Below are 25,896 nucleotides of genomic sequence, written 5' to 3'. Positions count from 1 at the left end.
TATTTATTTATTTATATATATTTAGGAGAATCTACAGCTGTATCCTTAAAGATAGCCACATAATATAATACTTACAATAAGCCATTTACAGATTCTCACGGCTAGAAAAATGTTAATATATAACAATTACAAATATGTTAATATTCATCATATTTCGAAGACCGTGGACGGACTGGATACATAATTGGACGAAATCGGTTCTATAGAAAATAATTGCAAAGATTGGTCTTAAAATCATCATTAAACGATTTTATGTCTTTATTTTTTTGACGTACGGGTCTGCAATTTAAAACACGAAGTCAACATATTCATACCTGAAACTCTAACGAGTCATATTTCGCATATGACCCACACTTTTCCTTAAATCACATATTTTCTTATTATTATCTTCTAGCAGCTCTCGTTTACTCCCATACAATTGGACAATGGACAGTGTACGCCAACGCGCCTTGCTAGACGGACCTGTGCTTCCCCTTTGTGCATCGAAAACATCGAAAAACTTGAGTTTAAAAATTTTAAATACTGTGTACATACTTATTTAGTGTTTACTGTTTAGTGGAGTTAGGTATAAAGGAGTGTTAATATTTAGTTAAGTGTGTAAAATAATTATAAATATTATATATAATGGGGAACAAAAATAAAAATAAAAGGATATCAAAAAAGCGCTCGTATCGTAAAAAATACGATAGAATGATGGAAGTTGTAAAGTAAGTACATTAATTCATTTACTATTACGACTATATTACCTAAGGCGCTATACATAAGGTCTAATGTCGTGTGATAATAAAATACCTATGTGTACTTACAAGAACAGATTGTTCAATGCACATCTTACTTAGCATTCGATATTTATTTTGTTTGATCTTGAAACTCGCAAGTCGCAACTTATAAAACAACAACTTTCTTTTTTATTTTAGTAAAAATAAACGTAAGAAGCAAACCGGAGAGCAAAATGAAGAACAAAATCAACAATCAGGAACGAATCTGCATACGTATACTTACGTAAGTACCTACTTCTTTATTTCAGCCCTTATGCTTATCATAATTAAAGATACATATAAACACAGTAGGTACAACTACACAACTCTAACAATAAATATACAAAAATGTTAACAGTATATAAATCAACTCGCGTAACTAGTATAGTGTTGAGCCACGTTTACAAGTTGTTTTTGAGGGTCATCACAAACCGCCTTGCTCATCGACTCGACGAATTTCAATCTGCAGAACAGGCCGGGTTTTGATGTGGTTATAGCACCATAGACCACATCCACACTGTGCGGCCGATTATGCAAAAGACCGAAGAGTACAATCAGCCCCTTTGTCTCGCTTTTGTGGACTATGAGAAGGCTTTTGACTGCATCGAAACGTGGTCTGTTCGCGAATCCTTACAGCGGTGTCAGGTCGATTGGCGATACATACAAGTGTAAAGATCACTCTATAATTCTGCAACGATGACCGTTCAAATTCAGAATCGGCGTACTGAACAATTGAACCATCTACGGCGAGGTGTGAGACAAGGTGATGTTATCTCAACGTCACAACCGCGTTGGAGGATATGTTCAAGACGCTGGACTGGATGGAAAGGGGTATTAACATTAATGGTAAATACATCTGACACTTGCGTTTTGCTGACGATATCGTTATAATGGCCGAATCACTGCATGCAAGAGATGCTGAACGACCTCGCTAATTCGCGCATCGGTCTCCGCATGAACATTGATAAAACTAAGATCATGTATAACGATCACATTACACCGGAACCAATCACTGTTCATGGGGCGACTCTCGAAGTTGTTCAGGAATACAATTACCTGGGACAAACTAATGGGTGATTTTTTCAATAAACTACTTTTATCACATAGGTACCCAAATTTCATTAAATCTGTTCTCCAACAGATTGAATCACGAAAATAAACTAAAAACCAACTATCTTTTCTTTACGATGCCCCGTCTATTTTATTCTGCACTCTTTGGGATGCCTACGTGAGACTTACGCCTTGTACCGGCAGGCGTGTTGATATCTGATCGCGATCGCTAGGCAAGCAAGTAGTTACGCTTCGCGCCGCTCACTTGAGAATCCGCTGGGAGCAAATAGGCGGGGCTAGGGGCTTGACCAAAGTTCCGAATTCTCAAGGGCATTTTGGTCTTAACAGCGTCATAATACCTAGCTACTTCATAACAAAATATGTGTGCAGTCCCATGTCCCCCTAGTGGGGTAAAGGGCAGATGCATTATACATCTGTTTCACTGATCGAATTTCTTTAGAGACAAGTAGGTGATCAGCCTTCTATGTCCTGCCAGACCGAGACATTTTTCTTTTCTTCGTCTCCACCGGGAATCGAGCCCAGGACCCCTCGGTTTTACTCTCACGCGTCAACCACTGTACCAAGGATGCGGTCTCATAATATGACAAAATATACATTAATGATTATATTATAATTTATAACAAAATATAGGTAGGTAATAACTAACAAGCAACGATACTATTACATATAAAGAAGAACAAAGAACTAAGCATTGATGCAAAAATGAATCACAATTCTTTGTCACCTTACAAGCTTATTCTCACTGATGAAAACGCCCTAATAATAGTTGTCATCCCTCGTGTGTGTGTGGAGGTTACAAGGGGAGGGGGAGTTACAGGGGAGGGGCTGCTCGCACCGGAGGCAATTCTTTTTTAATTTTCTGTATGTCGAGTAAGTGCCCTCCGTAGGAGATTAGCTATTAACTGTGCTGTTTGATGTTCGTCTTCAAAAGTGGGATTTTCTGCTGTTTTTGATGTTTTCTTTGTAGGTTTTTCATATGGACCTCAATCAAGCGATGGAGTGTCGAGTGATGCAGCTTTGAAATACAAGATGGAATGTTTGGCTGGAATATCGTTTGGTAGTCACTTTTTATAAATATTATATGTAGTTACTTAGATATTAAGTTATAAAGCACAGATAACTAATTTCTAAATAGTTACTACGTGAGTTACAGTTTGGAAGGATGGATAGATGTTTGAGTGTTTCCCGAAAAACAACTATTAATTGGATTTGTTATCTTTATTTCTTCAAAACAAGATAAACTTTTTTTAGCCGGGTAGGTAGAACTAGAGTGAAACCGCGAGCTACAGCCTACAAGTAGTCAATTATAACTCTAATGTTTGACGACCCACAGGACCATTTTTCTTCCTTTTAGATTCTACTATGATAGCTGTGATATTGAATTGTACAACCTTTAGATATTTAAGTTTTATTTTATGACATTAAGAGAATCGTTTTGCATATCATTACTGGCGTTTCCTTCTTTGATCTTTTAACAAAAATATTATTTTAATAAGAAATGACGTAATGTTTACTGCAATTCGCATCAATAAATTGCGAGATTTCTCTTACGAATAGTTCTCAAAGCAATAAAACACATCATTAAGCGTGCGATAAGCCGCTCTTGCGACATGTTTCTCGCCGTTGCAACATGTAAGTAATCCCTTTGTATTTAATTCACTTTTATAAAAGGTTTCGTATAAATTATTGTCACGAAACGCTTATTAAACATTTTTGATAAATGTCAACTACGAAAATATAAAGGACCTTCCTACCTACCGGACTAAGATGGCTGTGAAAATATTTGAATGTGTAAATTTTTATATCCCTCGAAAAATATACCTACCTCGTTAATAAAGATTGTTTCACGATGATCATTATTCTGCATATGTTTTATTTATTTATTTATTTATTTATTTTATTTATTTATTTAATTTAATTCAGATAATTGCAATATCCATATAATTGTTAGTATCATGTTACCTTAAAAAACTATGTTAGTATTAAAATTACACAATTCATTTTCAACAATACTATTTTAAATCATAATGTGCTTGAGACATGGATTTTATTCCAATGTCTCAAGACATTGCTTTCCCATCTATCCACGAAAAGAGATAGGATGCTGCTGGACGATTGCCGGACACGGCGCAACATGGATGCTGCTCTTTTCCGCATGATTGCGTGGAACCCGTCAGTGCGCGCCTCCGCAAACATTCCTGACGCACTGCAGTATCTCGGCAACCCCAGCAACATCCTAAACATATTATTATATTGCACCCGGAGGGTATTGATCGCTCTCTGGGTGTAGCTAACCCATAGGCTACACGTGTAAAACGATTGGCAAAACGCTTTAAACAGACTCACCTTTACTTCGCGAGAGCAGCGTGCAAACCTACGGGCCAGCATGTTACCCCTGACGGCCAACGCCCTCCTCTCCCTCTCAATGTCGGCATCATCCACGAGTTCATCCGTGACCCAGTGGCCCAGATACTTGTATTGAGAGACCCTCTGTAAAGGTGTATTGTCGAGAAACACCAGCGGGACTGAGTCAACTCTAAAACCACGCGATTGAAACACTAAAAGGTTACTCTTCTTTACATTATATCTGAGCCCGTGGGCCACGGCAAAATCTTCACACTTTTCTAAAAGCTTTCGTAACGCACTGATTGATGGAGCCAACAAAACCATGTCGTCTGCGTAACTTAAGTTGTTGACAAATTTACCGTCAATCGAGCAGCCGACACCAGTTCTATTGAGTCCAACAATCAGCTCATCCACATAAAAGTTAAAGAGCCGAGGAGACGTCAACCCCCCCTGTCTCACTCCGCACTCCAACCCGTACGGTTCAGAGAACACATTATTCCACCTCACCGAATTAATCTGGTGGCCATACCAATACTCAAAAACACCAATTAACTCTTCTGGAAGCTCCGTTTTATTCCTTAACTTCTGCCAAAGGAGATCATACGACACCATCTCAAAGGCCTTTGATAGATCTAGAAAACAGGCATATACGGGGGTTTTCCTCTTTGTGTAGTATTGGACCGTTTGCTTTAGACAATAAACAGCAGTTTCGGTAGACGAACCGGCTCTAAAGCCAAACTGTGCCTCGTCCAACTTTAGGTGTTTGCATAAATATCTGTCCAGCAAACCGTCCAACACTTTCGCCAATATCGTGGCCAAAGAGATGGGTCTATAGTTCGACTTATCCGAAGAGTCGCCTGTTTTATTTTTAAGTATTGGCACGACCACAGTTTTAATACAATCTTTCGGCAAATATGAGTGCCTAATGCATAGTGTGAAAAACATAGCCAAAATTCGCGGCAAATGAGAGCCAGCATTGACCAAATGCTCAACACTGAGACCGTCATGTCCAGGGGATTTACCTCTAACCATGTTTTTAATTACCGACGCCACCTCTATCGCCGTGATTTGGACCGGATTACAAACAGACGGACGGTTCTCAGTGCTGGACACTTGCCGCCGCTGGCTTAACGGTTCGACTCTAAAATGATCCCTAAACAAGTTGGCTATGCTCATGGCGTCAGTAGCGTCACCGACACTGAGAGGAATTCCTGTTCTATGGTTCATCTTATTAGTTTGTTTCCAGAAATTTTTGAAGTCCCTTTTAGCGTGTAGCGAGGCCAGAACATCCATTTTCATCATTTGCTCGTTATTTTGGCACCATTTTAGTTTTTTCTTAAACTCTCTACGTGATTCAGCCATGTTATTGTAGATAGGCCCGGTATTAGGCCGGCCACAGATCAACCATTCCTTAAAGAAAAAACGTGCTTTTCGATGCAGAGGATGCACATGTTTGTTCCAGCCAACCACTCGCTTCCTATGATGACGATGACCAGACGTACATATATAACTGGCCACCGCGGCTTCTGACATAATACATAATACTTATACTTTATTTACAGTTTGGCTGCTCTGTATAAATTTCTCATCAATTCAATCAATAGACGACGACCCACCGATACAGAAGAAGATTGAAAACATGAAACTGTTTAAAAACCTATCGGACGAGGAGTTACTGGTTGATCCTGCAACTTTTATCAACGAGTTCGGTCCGAAGCCGGCCCTTCGGTTGAAAGCACGGTATTTGGAACCAAAGGAGATGGATGTGAGACACAAAGCGATGGACTTGATGAAACAGGCGATATACGGAACCCAGGCGAGGCTGAGAGACTTGGACCCCGTGCTCGAGAAATATAAGGACAGTCCATCCATGAAGATGGCTTTCTTATACGGAAGAATGAAGCAGCTCATCATAGACATGAGGCGGATCCACACGCTCGCTCTGAAGAAACGTGGCTGGAAGAAAGTCATCGAACATATAGTGCTGTACCAATATATTGCTAAGAAACACATCGATATTATTTATATAGTGGAACATGTTATAGAGATTCACAAAGGAGTAATGGCGCAGCTTGCAGAATTTTTAAAGGAGGAATAGCCCATGGCGAATATTAAGCCTAAAATAAACGTGCAAATATAATACATAATAATATCCTCGTAGATATTACATTTTTTTTCAATTCAATTTTATTGCAATGCAAAACTCAAACTCAAGCTCAAAAATTTATTTATTCAAATAGACTTCCTCTAAAGCACTTTTGAATCGTCATAAATAAAATAATAAAGATTTGTGTAATTTTGAATGTATGGAACCAAAAGAATTTACGCAACATATTGCTATAGGGAAACCTTTCGGATATAGGCTAAAGTGGTAACAATATAAGTGAGCAAAAGTCGGTCACAACTCACAGCAACAAGGTGCAAATAATGTTCCTGGAGCCACGTGAGCTGTTCCCTTGAATAGAAACGGTTAACAAGGCCGCAACGTGCTGATATAGTACATTGTTAGCAGGGCTGCCAACCGGACAAATTGGGAAGTAATACTTTTGCCACCCTTATTGCTGATATTAGCAAAATGTAATATCAATGGTTTTGCGACAAGCCATACAGTACGTTACTCTAATTTAAATTAAATGGTTGATTGTTTTCGAATAGCTTTGTTTTATAACGATTCATTATGCTGCTACATTGTTTGTAAGTTTAAACTTCAAAGAAGCCACATAGACAAAATAGTTAATTATAATATTTATAGGTTATACACCATGTATTGTTTTAAGTTATTTCGATAAATATAAGAGATCATGATTGTAATTAAAATATATTCTAATTCAGAATTCCTGTCTTGGTTTATATTTTTATAGGCAAGATAGATGACGGAAGCGTAATGCCATTATTTTTTTCAAATCTAAAAATAAAAAAAATCCAAAAGTGCACGCCTCATAATTTTTTTTTAATAAATATTTATTAATTATTATTTTTGTTTATTTAATAACAATTAAACCACATCGAATCAGACCCTGAAAAATGAAAGGGTTCTATTCCTGAGCATACTCAAGCGTAAGAGAAAAAAAAAGACTCGATTAGTAAAGTATTTCGGTCGCTATCGTGTTAACAAGAAAAAGGATCCGCACATACAGACACACGGACGTCCAAGACAGAACTTTTTTAAACTGTTTTTTAACTAGTTTAAATAACAAAAATGACATCAAAAATATCATGAACGTTAAAAATAGTGTTTTTTCTTAATATGTGTGTGTATGTATTATCTTACAAGTGCAATGTATGATACATAAAGACATTTTAAGTTTGAAAAATCAGATGTTTTGCGCGAAGTGACAGTAGTACCCACCTCAACGCTTCGCTTATGAGGCGTGCAATACCTCTATTTGTATGATCTGCCTGTCAATAAACTTGTTTGCATTTCAATTGATATTTTGTCTGCTATTTTTGACGTTATTTCTCACAGCCACAGAGCATGTGACCTGTGAGAGCTAGACTATTGAGAAGCAAAATTACCAACATTTGGAGGACACTGAAGAATTATTGATCCCGACGCACATAGAAAGGTCAAGCGTGATCTTGATTTGAAATTGAAATGTCAACTTATTTGTGTTGAGTACGAAAACAGGTTGACGCGTACGTATTATGAGCAGGATTGAAGTCCTTATGTGGAGGGGATAAGGTCTAGATTCCAGATGGGTAAATTTTGTTTTCATAGTTTCAAGGACACGGTGGAATTTAGAAGATAGTTATGTAAGTGTGATGTGCACGGGTTGTAATAAATAGCCGTGCTCAGGGGCAAATGATCTTTGAAATCTGTTTTTCAAATAAATTTTATGTTTGTAAATATTTTAAGTAGGTATCTAGTATCTACCGCGGATTTTCTTTTTCTTTCTTTTTTGCGGTTTTCAAACTAGCCGCTATGAGACCATATTTCAGGCTTAAAAAAAAATTAGTAATCTGTGCCTTTACAAAACATACCTGAACTAAAAAGCAAAATCTGTAAATATAGGTTTTGAATGAAATTGCATTTCAGAAAATACTTAATCGAAATCGTCATTGAAATATATTTATTTTTGTAAAGCATCTTCTATTTGTTGCATTCTTATAAGTACTTTAAATAGTTTTTGATAAGCTTCTTCTGCTTTATTTATCAGGTAGGTAGTGACGAACGATTAATGCAATCGAGTAGATCAAAGTCAGGATAATATTTTTTTACCACTTGCTTGCAAAGAAAAAACGAGCAAAGAAAGTTGCTGGAACACTTCTGGAACATAATCAATTAATATTATTTAAAGTTACATAAGTGTTTATTATACTGTGTTTTTTTCTGCCTTAAGATTTTTTACGCTAAAGCCTAAAACCAACCCAACGGAATATTCCATGATCCATCTGCAATTTCGACTCAATACAGAATACAGATACACACAAAATCGTTCAAGCAGAGTGCGCATACCATAAACACGCACGCCAGCGGACAGTCCCAGCTCCCCGCCCCATAGCAACAACATGGCGATCATTGTTGGTGTAATTACGCCTCACTCAACGATCCTGCAATTGCCTTAATGTTGGTAATCGGTTCGTATACAAATAGCCCGTCAACTGTTATGACAGAGGTTTGACTGGACGATGTTAACGAGGGTTTAAGCACTAATTGAAATGTATACAGTAATTTGATTTGAAAATTGATCACGGTTGATATTGAAATGTAAAGGATAGTTATGTTTGTTTTGACCCAATTGAGGATATTTAATCAAAGTTTAAAAGGGTCCGTTTTCAATGCGTTTGTTTTCATATTGAATAATGGCGTCATGCATCAATAACGTGGGGATAGAGTAGGTAATTAAAGTTAAAATTTTAAAGGTATTTGACTATCTACTGTATCTATTTCTAGTTATACCGCTGTCATAAATAATCATTTCTTTAATTAATTACGCATTAAGCATTAAATCTTTTATCAGTTGAAATGTATTTGTATATTCTAATGGCTTAGCTTAACGAAATCTCAATTTAAAATGAACTCAAAATCGATAAAAGGTTAACAGTAGCAATATATATTATTACACTTTGAAAGATTAATCGATTAGAAGAAATCATAAGGTGTTAATAAATATCAGATAGAAGCGGCAATATCTCGTAAACATTTATCAATAATTTATGGGGTGCATAAAATCCGGCGTACAGGAAACACGAGTAGTGTAGCCGCGCGATAAAGCGCAAGGGACGCCGCAAAGGGACGCGAGCCGGCGGCGGCCGGAAACAGCCGATGATTCACGAGCGCGCAGTAATGACTGAGCGTGTCCCGGTTATTTATTAGGCAATTGTTGTCTCCCTACAATATCGGGATAGGTAATAAAGTGGCGATTGATAATATTTATATCTTTGTTTTTGCTGCGCGCTCGGATACATTCATTTATTGTAATGTATTCGGCGAAGTTGCGCAATAGGGTGGATTCATTTCGGTGATTTATTGCGATAAATATTAATTATTCCTGTTCGTACCTTTCGCTGTAATTTATCAGATTAACACGAAACGGCGGTGTTGCTAATGAAATCAACGTTTCATTATGCTTCTCTTCCGTGTATTTTATTAGATTTATTCGATTAAATAACAATCTTTCTCGAATTTTCTCGTAACAAACCGTGTTTCAAGGTTTCAAAACAGTAACGAGCATATTAGGTACCTGCACATTATGTTTCTTCTGCACTCTTTATAAAAGCGTTACTTTGCAATGAGGCAAATTACTTAGAACCTACCAATACTTATTAATATTAATTGCTTCTGCAGATCATCATATTATTTTAAAAGTACAGTTGACACATGAATATACCAGCTTAACCTATATAACCTACGTATTCTGCCAACAAGTATCAGTCGGCAATCTACATAATCAATAACAATTTGCCAGGGGAATAGAAAATTTTTAAAAGACACTAGAATACAAAAGGACAAACATGTAGAATGGTTCTGTAGTGCAGTGTGGAGTGTGGAGTGCAGTGACAATCGAAGCAGACCAATTTATCAGCTTTGTTACCGAGGCGGACGGGCGATGGGCGCGGCTGTGAAATGTTTCCGGGAATTACATTTGCATTTTAACTGTTGTACGTTCATTGAACACTGAATGGTTGAGATGGTTTGTACTTGTAGTCGTTTGCCCCGGCTTCACTCGGGTAGAACTAAATCCCAAAAGTAGGTATATGGTCAATGGAAATATTTGTGATAATTGATTACAGACAAACAAAAATTGATGTACAAATCTATTTTACCTAAGTAGGTAGGTAAGTAGTAACCACATAAGTAACGGCACATAATACTAAATACTTAGTTAGTAGTTACTACGTAACAGAGTATATGAATGAACTATATGAAAGAAATGCAATGCTTTTGTCAAGAGATTAAAACAGGGTATTCCAGGGGCTATTCTGTCACTCCTATACAATGGAGTACCAATATTATCTCGTCTGTGAAATTGTTTACAAATAGCAAAAAGTATAGATATACCGGGTCATTTCAACCGAAATCTTCAACGGAATAACACAAAATAAGGTTAATAATATCTTAATTCTTAATATTCTTCATGTTCCTCAAAATTACACAGTTCACAACAAAATCATCAAAGTAAATTACGAACTCAATACCATTAAGATTTAAGGAGGTTCACATTGATCTTCTTTCGTATGTGTGTCTCCATCAGGCTGATTATGCGGCGACACGCGGCGCTGCCTGTTATTTAGCTCATTTTCTTCTGTACACATGGTCTATTTATCTTCACTCATAAAATTTGTGTCCTCAAATAATTGAGATGAAAAAGCTTTCATTACACAAACTCGTGGCCTTATTTCGTGAAGCAATAAAAATGGCCAAATTGAAGATGTTTTTATAAACTTACTTTTGGGAGCGACAAATAAAAATAGAACAAAGAAGGATAGCCTTTGTTTAAGTATTGTCGATTGAAGATTTTTCATTGTGATTTTATACGAAAATGGTTTTCTTTATATTTGGCGAGGTTATAATATAGGTCATTCTTTAGAATTTCGTGGAAATATCTGAGAATATTACAAGTAAGATAATGAATAACTACTTATTCTACCTACAACTTCTTACCTGGGTTTTACAATAAGTGTTGATATTAGTTTATTCATATTTTAAATAGACTAGGGAGAGATATTAGAGCTTAACCCATTGAGCCCCGAACGGCCCGATCGGTCCACGACACAATAGATTTTCTATTGTGTCTGTGATTCCGGGGCCTGAGTTATTAAATAACATAATTAAGCGTTCTCCCAAGTGTAAAATGAGTTGTATTTTAATAAAAACTTCCCTAAATAGGGTATTAAGTATTTCATCAGTTTTCCTTGTCATCGATTCCGTGACAATATTATAAAGAAATGTATTCATCGGTGGATACGGTAAATGGTATCTACACCGAATATTTCAATTCTCAGTATTTGAGGAGCGGTATGGCGAGGGGGTGGAGCAGTGGGGAGGGGGGAGGTGCGGAAATTACCTCGTGCCGGCGACAATATTGATATTGGAAACCTCCAAATGTGCTTTTAAATATTTTTCCTGTGTATTTTAACATTACTTTTTCATTTCGAAGTGCTTTTGGAATCATTGGGGGAAGTATTTGCTTAGCAGTGTTATGGCTTTTTAATAATAATATACATACGTGTATGTAATGTATTAGTGGCACTGACTAAGTTCTACGTATAGAGAAGTCAACGCGTTGCTCGATTTTGCACCACGCATTGCGGTACAGGTACCACAGTATTACCATCCTACAGTAGTGCGACGAATGTACTTGTGCAGAGAAACGGAGGGGAACTGGCGGGGGTCGGGCGACGCGGGCCGCGTAAAGCAATCACGCTGAGATTGCTTTACCTATCGCGAAAGGACGACGCAGTCGTATTTTTTGTGTAATAATTTTATTATACATAGGTACTTACATATTCTATTATGGCGCGCACAAACTGTTCCGTTTACGGATGTAAATCTACATTGAAATCCCAGAAGGAACAATATTTCAGAAAGATTGTATTAATTGTATCTGTTGAATTAAAATCAAAGCTATGTATATGTTGTCCTCATTATTTCCTAATCAGATTGTACATCCCAATGCGAATGCATTACTTAGTTAAATGTTATAATATACAATTAAGAACATCCAAAAATAAAGTGTCCACGTAAATAATATTTAGCAGTGCAATATCTGTAATTATATATTTATGAACAAATAATTACATCAGATTTAATAATCGCAATTATTTTGAATGTACATATGAAATATGAATAAATGATTTCATCATAATAATAATAATCACAATTGTTTTATTTCCCATTTGTTGCAACCCTAGCGTATTTTCGTGTGGCAGCGTAAGTACCTACGCTGGCGGCGGCATCGCGCGACATCAAAGGCGATTCCTTACTGTAGGAAATAATATTGTAATACTGTGGCGGTACACTGTACCGCAACTATCCAGTGAATATCCAACGCCTGTAGAGAATAGTCGTGTTTGGCTCGCATAAATAACAACATCAAAATGCCTGGTTGTGTTCTTAAAGACTGCCGTAAACACTCCAGAACAACAAGAAAAAGTGATGGTATAACATTTCATCGGTAAGTTGACATTTAAACGTTTAAAACTCTTTGATTTAAAGTTTTCGATGTAACAATGCTCATGAGAATCGGGGTGCCGATGCCGGGTGCCGCCATTTTGCAATACTAATCATAGAGTAATGAAAACAAAAGACGCAGATACGCAACATACATTTTTACCTATTTTGTGGTTGTCAGTTTGTCGGTAGTAGTAAATGGTGACTTTAACCTAAATAATTTTGAAGGTTTCTACGGTTGTATCATAAGCAAAGAAAATCTTGGATAAAATTTGTGCAAAATAATCGTAATGAAAAAACATGGCTTCCGACTCCTCAAACATATATATGTTCGTTGCACTTTAAGGATGAGGATAAGCGTTATACAAAAACAGGTCGAGTTTATCTGAGGAGAAACGCTGTACCATGCGATATAAACCCCATACTAGTATCGGTAAGTGTGGTTTCTGTATAATTTCTATTAAATAATGTGTTTATGAGGTATCTTATATTTCTTACTTTGTTAAATGCTAGTATGTACGTACATACACGACTTATAAATATGCTGGATGATGAAAATATAAAGGAAGCTTCTAAAATAATAGTTGGTTACATTTCCGGATATGTAAGCACTCGGTTGACCAAAGAGTTAAAATGCGAGGACTCTATTGATACTTTGACCACGACACAGAAACTTCCGCATCATAAACTTAAGTATAAAAGATATGACTGGTTTATGCTAGTCATATGCTACTCCACTGAAGATGTTTATAAAATTTGAGAATGGCTTGTCATCTAAATGTGTATACAATCCTATAAAAGTAAACATTCAGTCTATGTTTATGACAATAATACCTAACTATAGGTATATACTTTACTTTATTCTTGCATTCTATTGATAAAGGAATTGATTAACATCAGCCCATTGAGAGATTAATAATTGTAATAAATTACGTACAAAAAGTAAATTAAAAACAAACACAAGCCCTTTATTACACTTGCAAACTTGTTGGCAAGTTAAACGGGTTCCATTGTTTCTCCTTTTGTGAATCCTTTCCAAGTTCACGGAAGTTTCGTAATTAAGTTCCTTTCAACTTAACTCTGTTTTATTTTATACTTAAAAATTATGCTTTTGGATCTTCGAAAATTTCCTCTTCAGAAATGTAAATTTGTTTTTTTTTGTGCGATACAACATAACTTTTATGAGTATTAAATAAACAAATATTCCAGGACAAATTTCACACACGGCACGATCTGATCCCATATGATTTCATGCTTTTAAGCCATTGAGATAATATTACTACGTATGGAGGAGACACCACGAACAAAATCTGTGCGCCATTTTTTTGCTCTAAATAAGTTTTAAAAATTATTATCTAGTTAGGTACTTACCGATGAAAGTTATTCCTTTGCACTTTTCCGTATTATTTGTGCAATATCGTAACACACACGAAGGCATATTTGATGCTTTTCACTTTAAAACAAATAAAAAATGAGCGTGCAGTTACGCCATATGGCGTATGTTGAGCGGAACATAAGTGATGAAGGCGGTGTCGTCTCCATATGTATATCTCGCGTAACATAACTTTCGCTTATGTTATGGAAACCAGATGGCTGATATACATACATATATAATTGAAAATAAATACTTATATCGATAATCAACACCTAGATACAGAACAAACATCTATGTTCATCACACAAATATTTGCCCCGGGTGAGAATCGAACCCGTCGTGGCTTGGATGGCAGGGCCACTACCAACCAAGTCAACCCATCATTCAAGTATTATAAATTGAGTTTTAGTTTATACAACAACGTTTAGTAAAACCTACCCATTATCCAAAGCTATTTTAAAAAAGTAACTTAAAAGTTAAAATAGAATATTATAATTGTCTCGATGTTTATATCGGATTGAATATAAAGATAAACATATATCGGATTATACAAAGTCGCTCGAGTAAAGTTAGCGTCAACTGTTGCTATTCACTATAGCTTATAATAATATAACTTTATTTATCCAATTTTGTAATATCTTTTTCTTCATCTAAATTAAATTCAAATACTGAAATGAAAAAAATAAAAATATCAAACATTTACTAACACAGATAATTTAAATAGATAAGAAATAAAAAAGCTTTAATCAGTTTTGTAATATTATGCTTTAATTTTAACCAGTCATACTTTATTAAAGTAAGTGAAAATTGATTACAACTGAAAAGTATACACATTTTATATTGCCACTAGAAATAGTTTATGATCAGTCTTTATCTGGCAAAAATATAAAAAATAAATCACTTACGTGCTGGCCACGGACAATTCGCTATAGCGAAAATTCGCGCGGCGCGACTGGCGGCGCGTCTTGCGAATGAATCAAATGTATGGAAATGTACTGGGCATGCCACGCGCAGCGGCGACCAGCGAGACGACCGGCGAATTTCCCCGAGCGAATCGCGCGGCACGACTAGCGATCGAAACAAATATATGAGTTATTACGGCGCAGGCCACGGAGTCGAGCGGCAGACGCGGCGACTACTCCCGGAGCGAACTTAATTTAAAATAGTTTGTTTTTTTTTTCGCGAAAATGGAGACGGAAGCTTTTATTGCAGAAATTCTAGCTAGACCAGCTATTTGGAAGTCTAGCCACCCGCAACATAATTTTTCATCATGCCTATATTTTTCATATTTTTGGTGGAATTCTCCGTTTGTAACACGATTTCTATTTAATTCGTGTACTCCACTATATCTTCCAAACATTAAATCTTGAGCAAAAAAGCTGCTACTCTCCAAACAACGTCGAGCTAACTTTGATAAAGCCATCTCGTCTCCTCGTCTACACTGGTCGCGGCGGCGAACGCAACTGCCCGTGGCATGCTTACCGCGCCGCGCGAATTGTCGCGCCGCCCGTCGCGCCGTCGGTCGCGCCGCCGGTGTCCGTGGCCAAGGTGTTAGGTGCTTGACCGTTATTAAATCAACCAGAGAAATCATGAACATCTGCCCCACACGGGGATACATCTTCCACGAAGAACAACGTCTTCACAAATCAATAAAGAATACTGAATACCACTAAAACTAGATTTACATTAACAGACAGTTACTCAAACTTACAGCTAAATTGCTTAGTCTGTACAGCCAAACATCAGCAATGCTATCCAGATTTTGTTTCATTGCCTTCATACTGCTCTTCCACCCTCAATAGTACATCCAGTACTTGTCTCTTGACCTGGTTCTGTAATCTTTTGGGCAGTCGCTTGGTGCTCTGGCAGACGCTGGCGAAGAACAAGTCGAGGGAATCCTGGTCGTTCCCGGGGTCCCACGGCTCCGACTCCTGTTCTTGGTCTGATTGGATCTCCGCTTCGTCTATTTTTATGTCGTCTTTTACTACCCGCCGGTTTCTGAAGAGGAATATTAAATTAATATACACAGTAAAATTGTTTTAATGGTTAGAATGAAAATGGTCCATTCCCACGTCTTCGTTCAGCTATAAATGCGATAAAACTATTCAATGTATTTAAGGCAGTAATGGCGGTAATTAACAAGCAACAACAAATATGAAAAAAAAAAAACAAATATGTAGTTATATGTAAGTATCATTTATGCTGAACTAGCTGTGCCCTTCAGATTTCACTGCGATCAAAAACATGGGTACAAGCTAGTAAATATGTATTTCTGTAACTTTTAACGAATATGCTATTTATAACGGTACCAAAGATACAAAAGAACAACATTATGAGTCACAAACTTTTCTGCCCTCGACCGAAATTTCGCTTAAATATAAATTAAATCATATTGGTTTATTATGAACCAAAACGTAGGTAACAATTACCTCATAGTCATATAGGGCAGGACGAAAGCCATTTTGTTCTGGAGGCGCCACTTCTTGCAGGGCGCTCCGGCCTTCGTGGTGGCGCCCTTCGTCGTCTTCTTGAGGGACTGCCGCAGGGAGTCGCGGAGGATCTTCCATTCCCGTTTGAGTACCTCACCTGGAAGTTATAGTACTTATTCTGAAGAAGTAATAGCACAGACTAATAATAATATACTACGTATACAATAGTCTGCGTACAATAGTCTGCGTACAATAGTCTGCGACTATAATCTCAAACATATCTATGTCAATGTAATCAATAAAATCATAATAATGCTGTACTCCGCGGTTTAACCCGCAGTACTCCACTCCTGTTGGTCTTAGTAAGATGACATATAGGCCTTCCTCGATGAATGGGCTATCTAACACCGAAAGAATTTTTCAAATCGGACCAGTAGTTCCCGAGATTAGCGCGTTCAAACAAACAAACTCTTCAGCTTTATAATATTAGTATAGATTTTACATATTATTATATTTTAAAATATGTAATATATATGCCAGAGAAGTGTTGGTTGTATTTGGTATCTTATCGTTTCTAAACCAATTATTTTTTTAATACTGAATAAAAAAAATGTTCAAAAAAATCACGTATCTGCAATGCTCATTGAATCGCTCGAAAAAAGGCAACCCAGGCGATGCCGTTGATAGATGGAGTTTTGACGACACAAAGCTAAAAGCGTCAATAAAAATATCTATCATAATAATTCATAGTATGGAATATCAAGCTACTAACTGTTAGCTTCTTAAGTCCTAAACATCTAGAATCTATATTTGAATATTACAAAATTACACCTTAAAACAACACTTTATTTAAATAAATTGCAATAAAATGACCTGCGGTTGGTTCCCGCTATAGAAATCTAAATAACAGTCGTAATCACGCGTGACCTTGTCGCCGCTGTGACTCTCACGCCACCTGCGTTCGTCGCTGTCGGCTGTGGGGCGTGGGCTGTTCGCCTGTTCAGTTGCTCTCGAGACGTGCTTGCGTCGACATGGTGTATTGCAGCATTTTCAATTGCTCAAGTTCTTCCACAACTTCTAATTATAATGATAATGGAATAACATTTCATCGGTAAGTATTTTCTTATTTACTTTTTAATAATGCCGTTTTTCTTAAAATTATAGAATCTTTACAAGTGATACCCATGAGCCATGACACAGTCGACCGTTGTTATTATCACTTAACTATACATTGCCTCTTATTTTGGTCAACATCTGGTGAAGTACGGATTACAAAAAGCAATGTACTGCATAGTAAACGATAACTTCGCACTCGGTTTCTTTGATACAATATGGTGGTGTGGTCGAGCCGCAGAAATGCGGTCACGAGCTAGTTTTGTGATTTGTAAAATAACTTTGTTAAATTACAACTAGGTATTGCTATAATATATATATATGTACTTGCCGGGCTGCTTGTCATGCGTCTGACCGTACCATTCCAGAATCACATTTCATATAAAATAATACAGCACATAAATTAAAAATACAATAATATTAGTCCAGTCATTTCGTCCGAAAAAAAGGCAAATAAAAGAAATTGAATTTGCGCATCAAATTTTTGATACGGAAAAAATGGTCAAGACTTATTTGTAGAGCATAAAAAAAGGAACAATAAAGGTCTTATAAGTGATTTCCGTATTTCATCGGATAGCCGAGTTATTTCCGATAAACAAATTTTACCCCTTATTTTAAGATGGCGGCGAAAGCTCATATGAAATCTTGGTCGAAAAACTCAAGTTAAAAGGTATCCCCTACAATATATCAAAAAATTAGATGCGCAAATTCACTTTGTTTTTTGAATGTATATAATGACTGGACTAGGTATATTACCAGGAACTTTTTTAGGTGAACAAAACTGTTACCTATTATATTATTAAGTATTATGTTCTTTGTAGATTTCCACAATGTCCTGACTTGAAGGAAAAATGGATAGAAGCGACAGGAAAAAGACATTGGTTCCCTACAAAATATAGCAGAATATGTTCAAAACATTTCAAAGAAAGTGATTTCAATTGCACAACAAAAAGACGTACATTAATGAAAAAAGCTGTACCTACACTCGAAATATGGAAATTGTGCAACGACGTAAGTCATAATCATAAGTCATAACTCTATTTCATTACACATATTTTTTAAATTATTACTTACTAGGGTTCCGCCCGCGGCTTCGCCCGCGCAGTCAAAGAAAAACCCGCATAGTTCCCGTTCCCTTGGGTTTCCGGGATTGCGTCATTTTCCCGGGATAAAAGTAGCCTATGTCCCTTCTCGGGTATCAAAATATCTCCATACCAAATTTCATGAAAATTGGTTCAGTAGTTTAGGCGTGATTTGAGTAACAGACAGACAGACAGAGTTACTTTTACATTTATAATATTAGTATGGATTATTAGTAGGTACATTAAAATAAACATTATGTATATGTATTATAATATATGTACTAAGTAGGTATGTTAAAAAATAATAATCTGCGGTAGGTAATCCAGCATAATACTGTAATATGAATAAAAATAAGAAGTAAATAATGTTCAAGCATTATAACATTATAAGTACATAATTACAGCCTTACATGTAATTTTAACTTCTACTATTCAATAGAATTAAAATAAAGCCAAGCCAAAATCAACAAAAAGCACACTCTAAATTTGACATAAATATTCACATTTTATGAATCTATATAATATACCTTAATCTATCTTATTATCAACAGCTGAACTTGCCTATCTCATAAATTAAACATTTTTGTCTATATCTTAGTTCATTCGCACTGAATCTATATAATTATGTACATAATTTGCATTGAGTATAAACTAAAAACACAAAATTATTCAGTAAACTGTAAAATGAGATAACAAAGCTCATGTTCGTAATTCTATTTAATAAACAACCTGAACATCCACGTCCCGTATGTCTCAGATATTCCACAGAAAATAAACCTTTATCCTTATAGGATAGAACACATTTCAGCTTGATCAATGTCAAACGTTGAATATAATTTCAAGAGCAGCTAGGCGAAATTGAAACTTAAGGCTACAAGATAAGGCTCACTGTTAGCGCTGAGTCGCTCCGATATCTCCAGCCAGCAGCGGTCCCGCACATCGATATCGCGATGGTTTTCGTGTCTCGTGTCGTACAGAACCGGGTACTTCTTCACTTCGTCAATTAGTTTTTCCCTATACACTCTAGTGTTCATTTTATCGTTATTCATATTCGTAAAAATAGTTTAGGACGTTTTCGATAACGCGCGTGCCCCCAAGCGAGGCGCTAGCTATACTGAGCGAGTGAAACGACACTCGACAGACATAGCGCGACGTTGCCGCTCCGCGGCGTATCGCTCATCGCGAGCGGTGTGCGCCGTGGCTTAACCTTTGAGCTAATATTATTATTATTACTACGTAGAAAGATGACGCCGCGCCGCGCCGCCCCGCGCCGCATCACTAATGATTCGTTGAACAGCTGTAGCCGGCCGGCTGCAGTCGCTCTTTATAGCGCGAAGTGCACGTTGTCTTGTTTGTTTTAAAGCAAAAAAGTGATAAACATCAAATATGCCCTCGTGTGTGTTACGATATTGCACTAAAAATACAAGTAATACGACAAAGTGCAAAGGAGTAACTTTTCATCGGTAAGTAACTAGATAATCATTTTTAAAATTTAGTTCGAGCAAGATTTTTCGCGGGCGCCATTTTGCGTTATTTGCCATAGGCTAAAAATTTAAGAAATGACATTGAGTATGAAAGAAGTGTCGATAGTATCTAATATTTATAGCTGACGTATATTTTTATAAATAATAATTTTATTTAGAAAATAATAGATTGTGGTTATTAATTGAAAAAAGGTTAAATCATGAAATATGAAAGTCAATTACCTTATTACTTATTAGTTACGTAACACTTTTTTTGACGTGACAACGTCTTATAATTCGATAAAGCCGGCTGCACGCACGAAAAATTGGTTGTCTGTAAAGCGGTTTACTGACGATAGTTGAACGTGACAACGTCCGATTGTGCTTCTTTGTCGCTCGTTCCGCGCTCTCGCTTGCACTTCAAGCCTATGGAACGCCTCAGAGCGAGGTAACGCCAAAGAAGCACAATCGGCGTTCGACATCCGTCTGAGCGATGCGTCTGCGTGGACAGCTGCTATACTATAGTACATTTACATGTTTTGATCGAGTATCAAGTGCAGTGAAAACTGAAAAGTGAATGTGGTGTCAATTGTTTATAGCAACGATAATTACAGCGATAAAGGTAATGGTTCTTTCAATATTAATTATATATTCAGTGACTAGCTGGTGCGTTGTGCGCGGGCTGCAAGCAGCCCGCGAGCCCCTTTTGCCCCTGGGTTGAAGCAATAGGGCAGTCATTTGAAAATGCATTAAAATGCCCCGTCAATTTGTTATTATTTGCCAACAGCGATTCCACAGTCGATCGGAAGTGCTTATAAATTCCCAATTCAAATATTTTCTATTTTGAAATGCTGTCGACCTTCGAGGGTGCGTGGTGCGCGGGCTGCAAGCAGCCCGCGAGCCTCTTTTGCCTCTGGGTTGAAGCAATAGGGCAGTCATTTGAAAATGCATTCGAATTTCCTGTCCATTTGTTACATCTGCTAACAGCGATTCTACAGTCAGTCGGTAATGCTTATAAATTCTCCATTCAAGTATTTTCCACTTCGAGAGGCTGCCCACCTTCGAGGGTGCGTGGTGCGCGGGCTGCAAGCAGCCCGCGAAGCATCCCAGGACAGAAATCTTCAGTCAGTTGAAAATGCATAAAAATTCCCCGTCAATTTGTTAATATCTGCTAACAGCGATTCCACAGTCAATCGGAAGTGCTTATAAATTTCCCATTCAAATATTTTCTATTCCGGAGGGCTGTCTACCTTCGAGGGTGCGTGGTGCGCGAGCTGCAAGCAGCTCGCGGCTCATCCCAGGGCAGAAATCTTCAGTCATTTGAAAATGCATTTGAATTTCCTGTCCATTTGTTACATCTGCTAACAGCGATTCTACAGTCAGTCGAAACTGTTTATAAATTACTTATTCAAATATTGGTTAAATTCTTGAAACGTGATCCCCGAATTTCATCATTTTGAGGTATCTAATCGATAGCGGGCAGTGACATTTCATTTTTCATAATAAACTGTTAAAGAGTTTACTTAACACGCTCGTCGCTTCGCTCCTCGCTACCTATTTGAATATTTACGCCGGCCGCTGACGTGACTTGCTCGCTTCGCTCGCTTGGCTAGTGCGTTAGTTCAAAAGTAACCTAACTCGCTCGTCGCTTCGCTCCTCGCTACTTCTTTGAATATTTACGCAGGCCGCTGACGTGACTTGCTCGCTTCGCTCGCTTGGCTAGTGCAGTAGTTCAAAAGTTAACCTAACTTGCTCGTCGCTTCGCTCCTCGTTACTTCTTTGAATATTTACGCAGGCCGCTGACGTGACTTGCTCGCTTCGCTCGCTTGGCTAGTGCAGTAGTTTAAAAGTTAACCTAACTCGCTCGTCGCTTCGCTCCTCGCTACTTCTTTGAATATTTACGCCGGCCGCTGACGTGACTTGCTCGCTTCGCTCGCTTGGCTAGTGCGGTAGTTCAAAAGTTAACCTAACTCGCTCGTCGCTTCGCTCCTCGCTACCTATTTGAATATTTACGCCAGCCGCTGCCGTGATTCGCTCGCTTCGCTCGCTTGGTTCGTGCGGTAGTTCAAAAGTTAATAAATATTTTCTACTCCGGGAGGCTGTCGACCTTCGAGGTTGCGCGGTGCGCGGGCAGCAAGCAGCCCGCGGCGACGTCTTTTGCCGTTGCTATTCAATTAGCCTTCCTACTATGGAAATTTCCATACAAAATTTTTGAAAAGAAAAAAATTCGCTTTTTACCAAAAATTTTTATATGCCTGGAAGCGGACCAGGTTTTGAAGTATTTTATACTAAGGCGACCCCGACCTACCTGTCACCGGTTCAGAGAGCCGTTGAATTTCCTGATGTATGGAAAATGGAAACCAGGGGTCGGAGAGAGATTCTGAGTATGCAGTTTTGTAAATCTGACCGATCAGAGCACAGACGTCAATTTTCAGACCGATCGTGAAGTAACCGGCGCCACCATCTTGCCTCAAAAAATCGGCCATTTTTGAAAAAAAAATTGCGTCCAAATTGAAATTTCTCCATTGCCCTGGTAGCACCCCATCTTCCTGATCATTTTTTAGTTCTACACCCCCCGGCTATCTGGCGCCGTTTCGGAGAGCCGTCGAATTTTGCGTTGTATGAAACTCGGAAACCAGCGATGGAAACTCGATGATGAGTATGCCAACGTAATGTGAGGCTCGATTAAAGGCCCTGTGCCAAGTTTCAGCGCGATCGGACCAGCGATGGCCGTTTTAGCATTTGTATGGCAGCGGCCATTTTTTCGGCCATTTTTAATTTTTTTCACTATCTGTGGTAATTGCTCGAGGTCTACTACAAGTTTAGTTCGAGCACCCCAGATGTAGCTGCTACCGTTTGCGCGGGCCGTTGACCGTCTCCGCGGGCTGTGAAAAAGTTCAAAATTTCGGATTTTTCTGGATATCCTGGGAGCTGGGCGAGTACGAATGCATCATTGGTGTATTTCTCCGTTGCGCCACCTCGTCTAAATTTACGTTTTTATGTTTGCGCCAAAAATGGAAAAATTCCAAAATCGAGCGACCCACTATGGCTCCCTGGTAGCGTCCCAGGGTGGTGATCATTTTTAGTTCCGACACCCCCAACCCAACTCGCACCGTTTCCGCGGGCCGTTGGATTTTACGTTGTATGGAAGTTGGAAACTGGGGCCCGGAGCCACTCGAACGGGGCACCGATCGATTCGCCGGCTCGAACAGAGCACGTGTGCCAAATTTGAGACGTAAGGATTCATAAACGGCGATTTTGGCAAAGTACGGCGGCCATCTTGTTTTCGCGAAAATCGCCATTTTTCCACCACCCCTGGTAATCGCCACCAGTTCCGAGCATTTTTTGTTCCGACACCCCCCCTCCAGGTGGCACCGTTTCTGCGCACCACCAGGGGTCCACTCGGTATTCGAAGGTGATCGAGATCGCTATATTTTTCCTCTGGTCGCTCGGCGCACCTCTACACGATCACGTCGTTATCCCCCCCACTTTCCGCGTAGTTTCCGAGAAAACCGATGTCAGTCAGTCAGTGAGTCAGTGGTAGTGTAGCTTTATATATTATAATAATATATTGTCGAATATTCGTGCTTTCATCATTCAAATGAATAGCATCGGTCCGCTAGAGCAGCGATTGTAGGTCAAGCTATAATTGACGAAATTAAAACAATAAGTTAACAGAACTATTTCACGGTGAGTAAAAAATCGATGGCTTTACTATTCAATCGAAATAATACGCTTATGATTAAAAAAAAATTAAAACATAAATACATATTAAATGTTCCACATATCACAACGATGAACGAGTCAACGACGTGTCTGAAATGACAGGTTGGACCAGCCATCCGTCAAAGGGAACATTTTCTCCTATATCAAACACACTGAGGCGGGCTTTTTAAAAACTAGATTTACGAAAATTTTAATGTTCCCAAATTGCACGCCTCATAAGCGAAGCGTTGAGGTGGGTACTACTGTCACTTCGCGCAAAACATCTGATTTTTCAAACTTAAAATGTCTTTATGTATCATACATTGCACTTGTAAGATAATACATACACACACATATTAAGAAAAAACACTATTTTTAACGTTCATGATATTTTTGATGTCATTTTTGTTATTTAAACAAGTTAAAAACAGTTTAAAAAAGTTCTGTCTTGGACGTCCGTGTGTCTGTATGTGCGGATCCTTTTTCTTGTTAACACGATAGCGACCGAAATACTTTACTAATCGAGTCTTTTTTTTTCTCTTACGCTTGAGTATGCTCAGGAATAGAACCCTTTCATTTTTCAGGGTCTGATTCGTTGTGGTTTAATTGTTATTAAATAAACAAAAATAATAATTAATAAATATTTATTAAAAAAAAATTATGAGGCGTGCACTTTTGGATTTTCCAAATTATTTTAAATTTTAAATGTAAGATTTTTAAACAATAATTTAATCATTGTTTATTCTTATAATGAATGATTTAAAATTATTACTTTTTTATAACAAATTACAATTAAAGGAGAATGGGCATTTTACTATGTAAGTTGGGCCTGAACACTTGAGTTGGACTAACACACATGAGATATTGTTTTTATAATAGATCATAACGGAAAAAATATATATAAAAAAAAATCAATCGGGTTTTTGTACAGTCACATCAAGTTTTATTTCTTTGTGTATAATATTTTTTGCAATTAATAACTTATAAGACAATGACAATATCTTTATGTTACTCCAATTTACTTTCACTTACAAAGACGTACTAATCTTAAGCCTTCTAATAACCGAAATAGGTACACTAATATTATGTTTTGTAACAGGTACCTATACCGTGTTTATTATAATTCAACGTAGTTAGACGTTCTTTGTGGTTAAACTCAGTCACTCCAGTGACATTTAGGTTTATATTTATGTCACTAGAATTAAAAACACCGTTAGGGCCGGCGCCCACTGCCGGCACGGCGTGGCATGGCAGGGCAGAGGATTTTATTACTAATGAAGTTATTTTGAATCTTATTTCAATCAGTTTAGAATTCAAGTTACTTTATTTCGATGCCACGATGCCGCGACGTATCGCAGGATGCTGCAGCATGACGCGGCACGCCGCAGGATGCGGCGGCATGACGTGTCTTGCTTTGGGGTCGAGGAATTATGATTGCTAGCTAGTTGAAATAAGGTTGAAACTTATGCAGCATTAGTGGGGCTTTTAGCAGGATGCCACGGCATGCCGCGGGATGCCATTGCACGCCGCGGGATGCTCTGCCGTGCCATGCCGTGCCGTGCCGGCAGTGGGCGCCGGCCCTTATTGTGCGCAAAATAATAGCCAAATAAATAAAAGTTTTTGCCTTGACTGTATAAGAACCCGGTTGATTTATTTTTGACGTGACAACGTCTTATAATAAATTCGATAGAGCCGGCTGACAAAACATGACTCATGCGGCGTTCCCTCGCTCTGAGGCGTTCCATGGCTTGAAGTGCGAGCGAGAGCGCAGAACGAGCGACAAAGAAGCACAATCGGACGTTGTCACGTTCAACTATCGTCAGTAAAACGACTTTACAGTACAGTAAAACCAATTTTTTTATTTTATTTTTTTCGTTAGGTATGTGTGTGTCTATATGTGTGTATCTATCACAAAAACAATATTTCGTGTGAATTGGTCT

At 37.9% G+C, this 25,896-nt stretch overlaps 3 protein-coding genes across 8 annotated transcripts in view; 2 read left to right on the top strand and 1 right to left on the bottom strand.

Annotated features, from left to right (window-relative positions):
- Nucleotides 1–476: 476 nt before the first annotated feature.
- Nucleotides 477–6,897, top strand: LOC149901476 (uncharacterized). 3 transcript variants are annotated; one of them, XR_016457699.1, is made up of 3 exons: nucleotides 477–707; nucleotides 918–1,002; nucleotides 2,797–2,885. XR_016457699.1 is itself a non-coding variant. In XM_090111951.1 (3 exons), the coding sequence occupies exon 3, from the start codon at nucleotides 5,815–5,817 to the stop codon at nucleotides 6,271–6,273; it is 459 nt and encodes a 152-aa protein (XP_089968077.1). In that variant the 5' UTR covers nucleotides 477–707; nucleotides 918–1,002; nucleotides 5,738–5,814; the 3' UTR covers nucleotides 6,274–6,897. The 3 variants fall into 3 exon arrangements, 2 of the variants coding, with proteins under 2 accessions (XP_089968077.1, XP_089968076.1); XM_090111951.1 differs by lacking the exon at nucleotides 2,797–2,885 and adding an exon at nucleotides 5,738–6,897; XM_090111950.1 differs by lacking the exons at nucleotides 477–707; nucleotides 918–1,002; nucleotides 2,797–2,885 and adding exons at nucleotides 3,425–3,461; nucleotides 5,738–6,897.
- An 8,824-nt stretch (nucleotides 6,898–15,721) lies between these two features.
- Nucleotides 15,722–19,989, bottom strand: LOC149901475 (uncharacterized). Its single transcript, XM_090111744.1, has 3 exons — nucleotides 19,678–19,989; nucleotides 16,594–16,750; nucleotides 15,722–16,162 (listed from the first exon to the last, which is right to left on the bottom strand). The coding sequence occupies exons 1-3, from the start codon at nucleotides 19,835–19,837 to the stop codon at nucleotides 15,916–15,918; spliced, it is 564 nt and encodes a 187-aa protein (XP_089967870.1). The 5' UTR covers nucleotides 19,838–19,989; the 3' UTR covers nucleotides 15,722–15,915.
- Nucleotides 17,561–25,896, top strand: part of LOC149901474 (THAP domain-containing protein 5-like) — a 33,510-nt gene continuing 25,174 nt past the window's right edge. Inside the window, exons 1-2 of one of the 4 annotated variants that reach the window (XM_090111734.1) lie at nucleotides 17,561–17,704; nucleotides 18,528–18,717. In XM_090111734.1, coding sequence (XP_089967860.1) covers nucleotides 17,625–17,704; nucleotides 18,528–18,717 — 270 coding nt within the window. In that variant the 5' untranslated portion in view covers nucleotides 17,561–17,624. Of the gene's footprint in view, nucleotides 17,705–18,527; nucleotides 18,718–20,028; nucleotides 20,252–20,846; nucleotides 20,874–25,896 lie in introns of those variants that run through there. The other 3 variants (XM_090111736.1, XM_090111730.1, XM_090111731.1) reach the window with 3 other exon arrangements.

Source organism: Colias eurytheme, chromosome 17 (genome assembly GCF_061535395.1).
Source record: "Colias eurytheme isolate Ceu_HAF_F1 chromosome 17, ilColEury1 Martin Lab GWU primary, whole genome shotgun sequence".
Lineage (NCBI taxonomy): Eukaryota > Metazoa > Arthropoda > Insecta > Lepidoptera > Pieridae > Colias > Colias eurytheme.
This window is presented reverse-complemented; position numbering and strand designations above follow the sequence as displayed.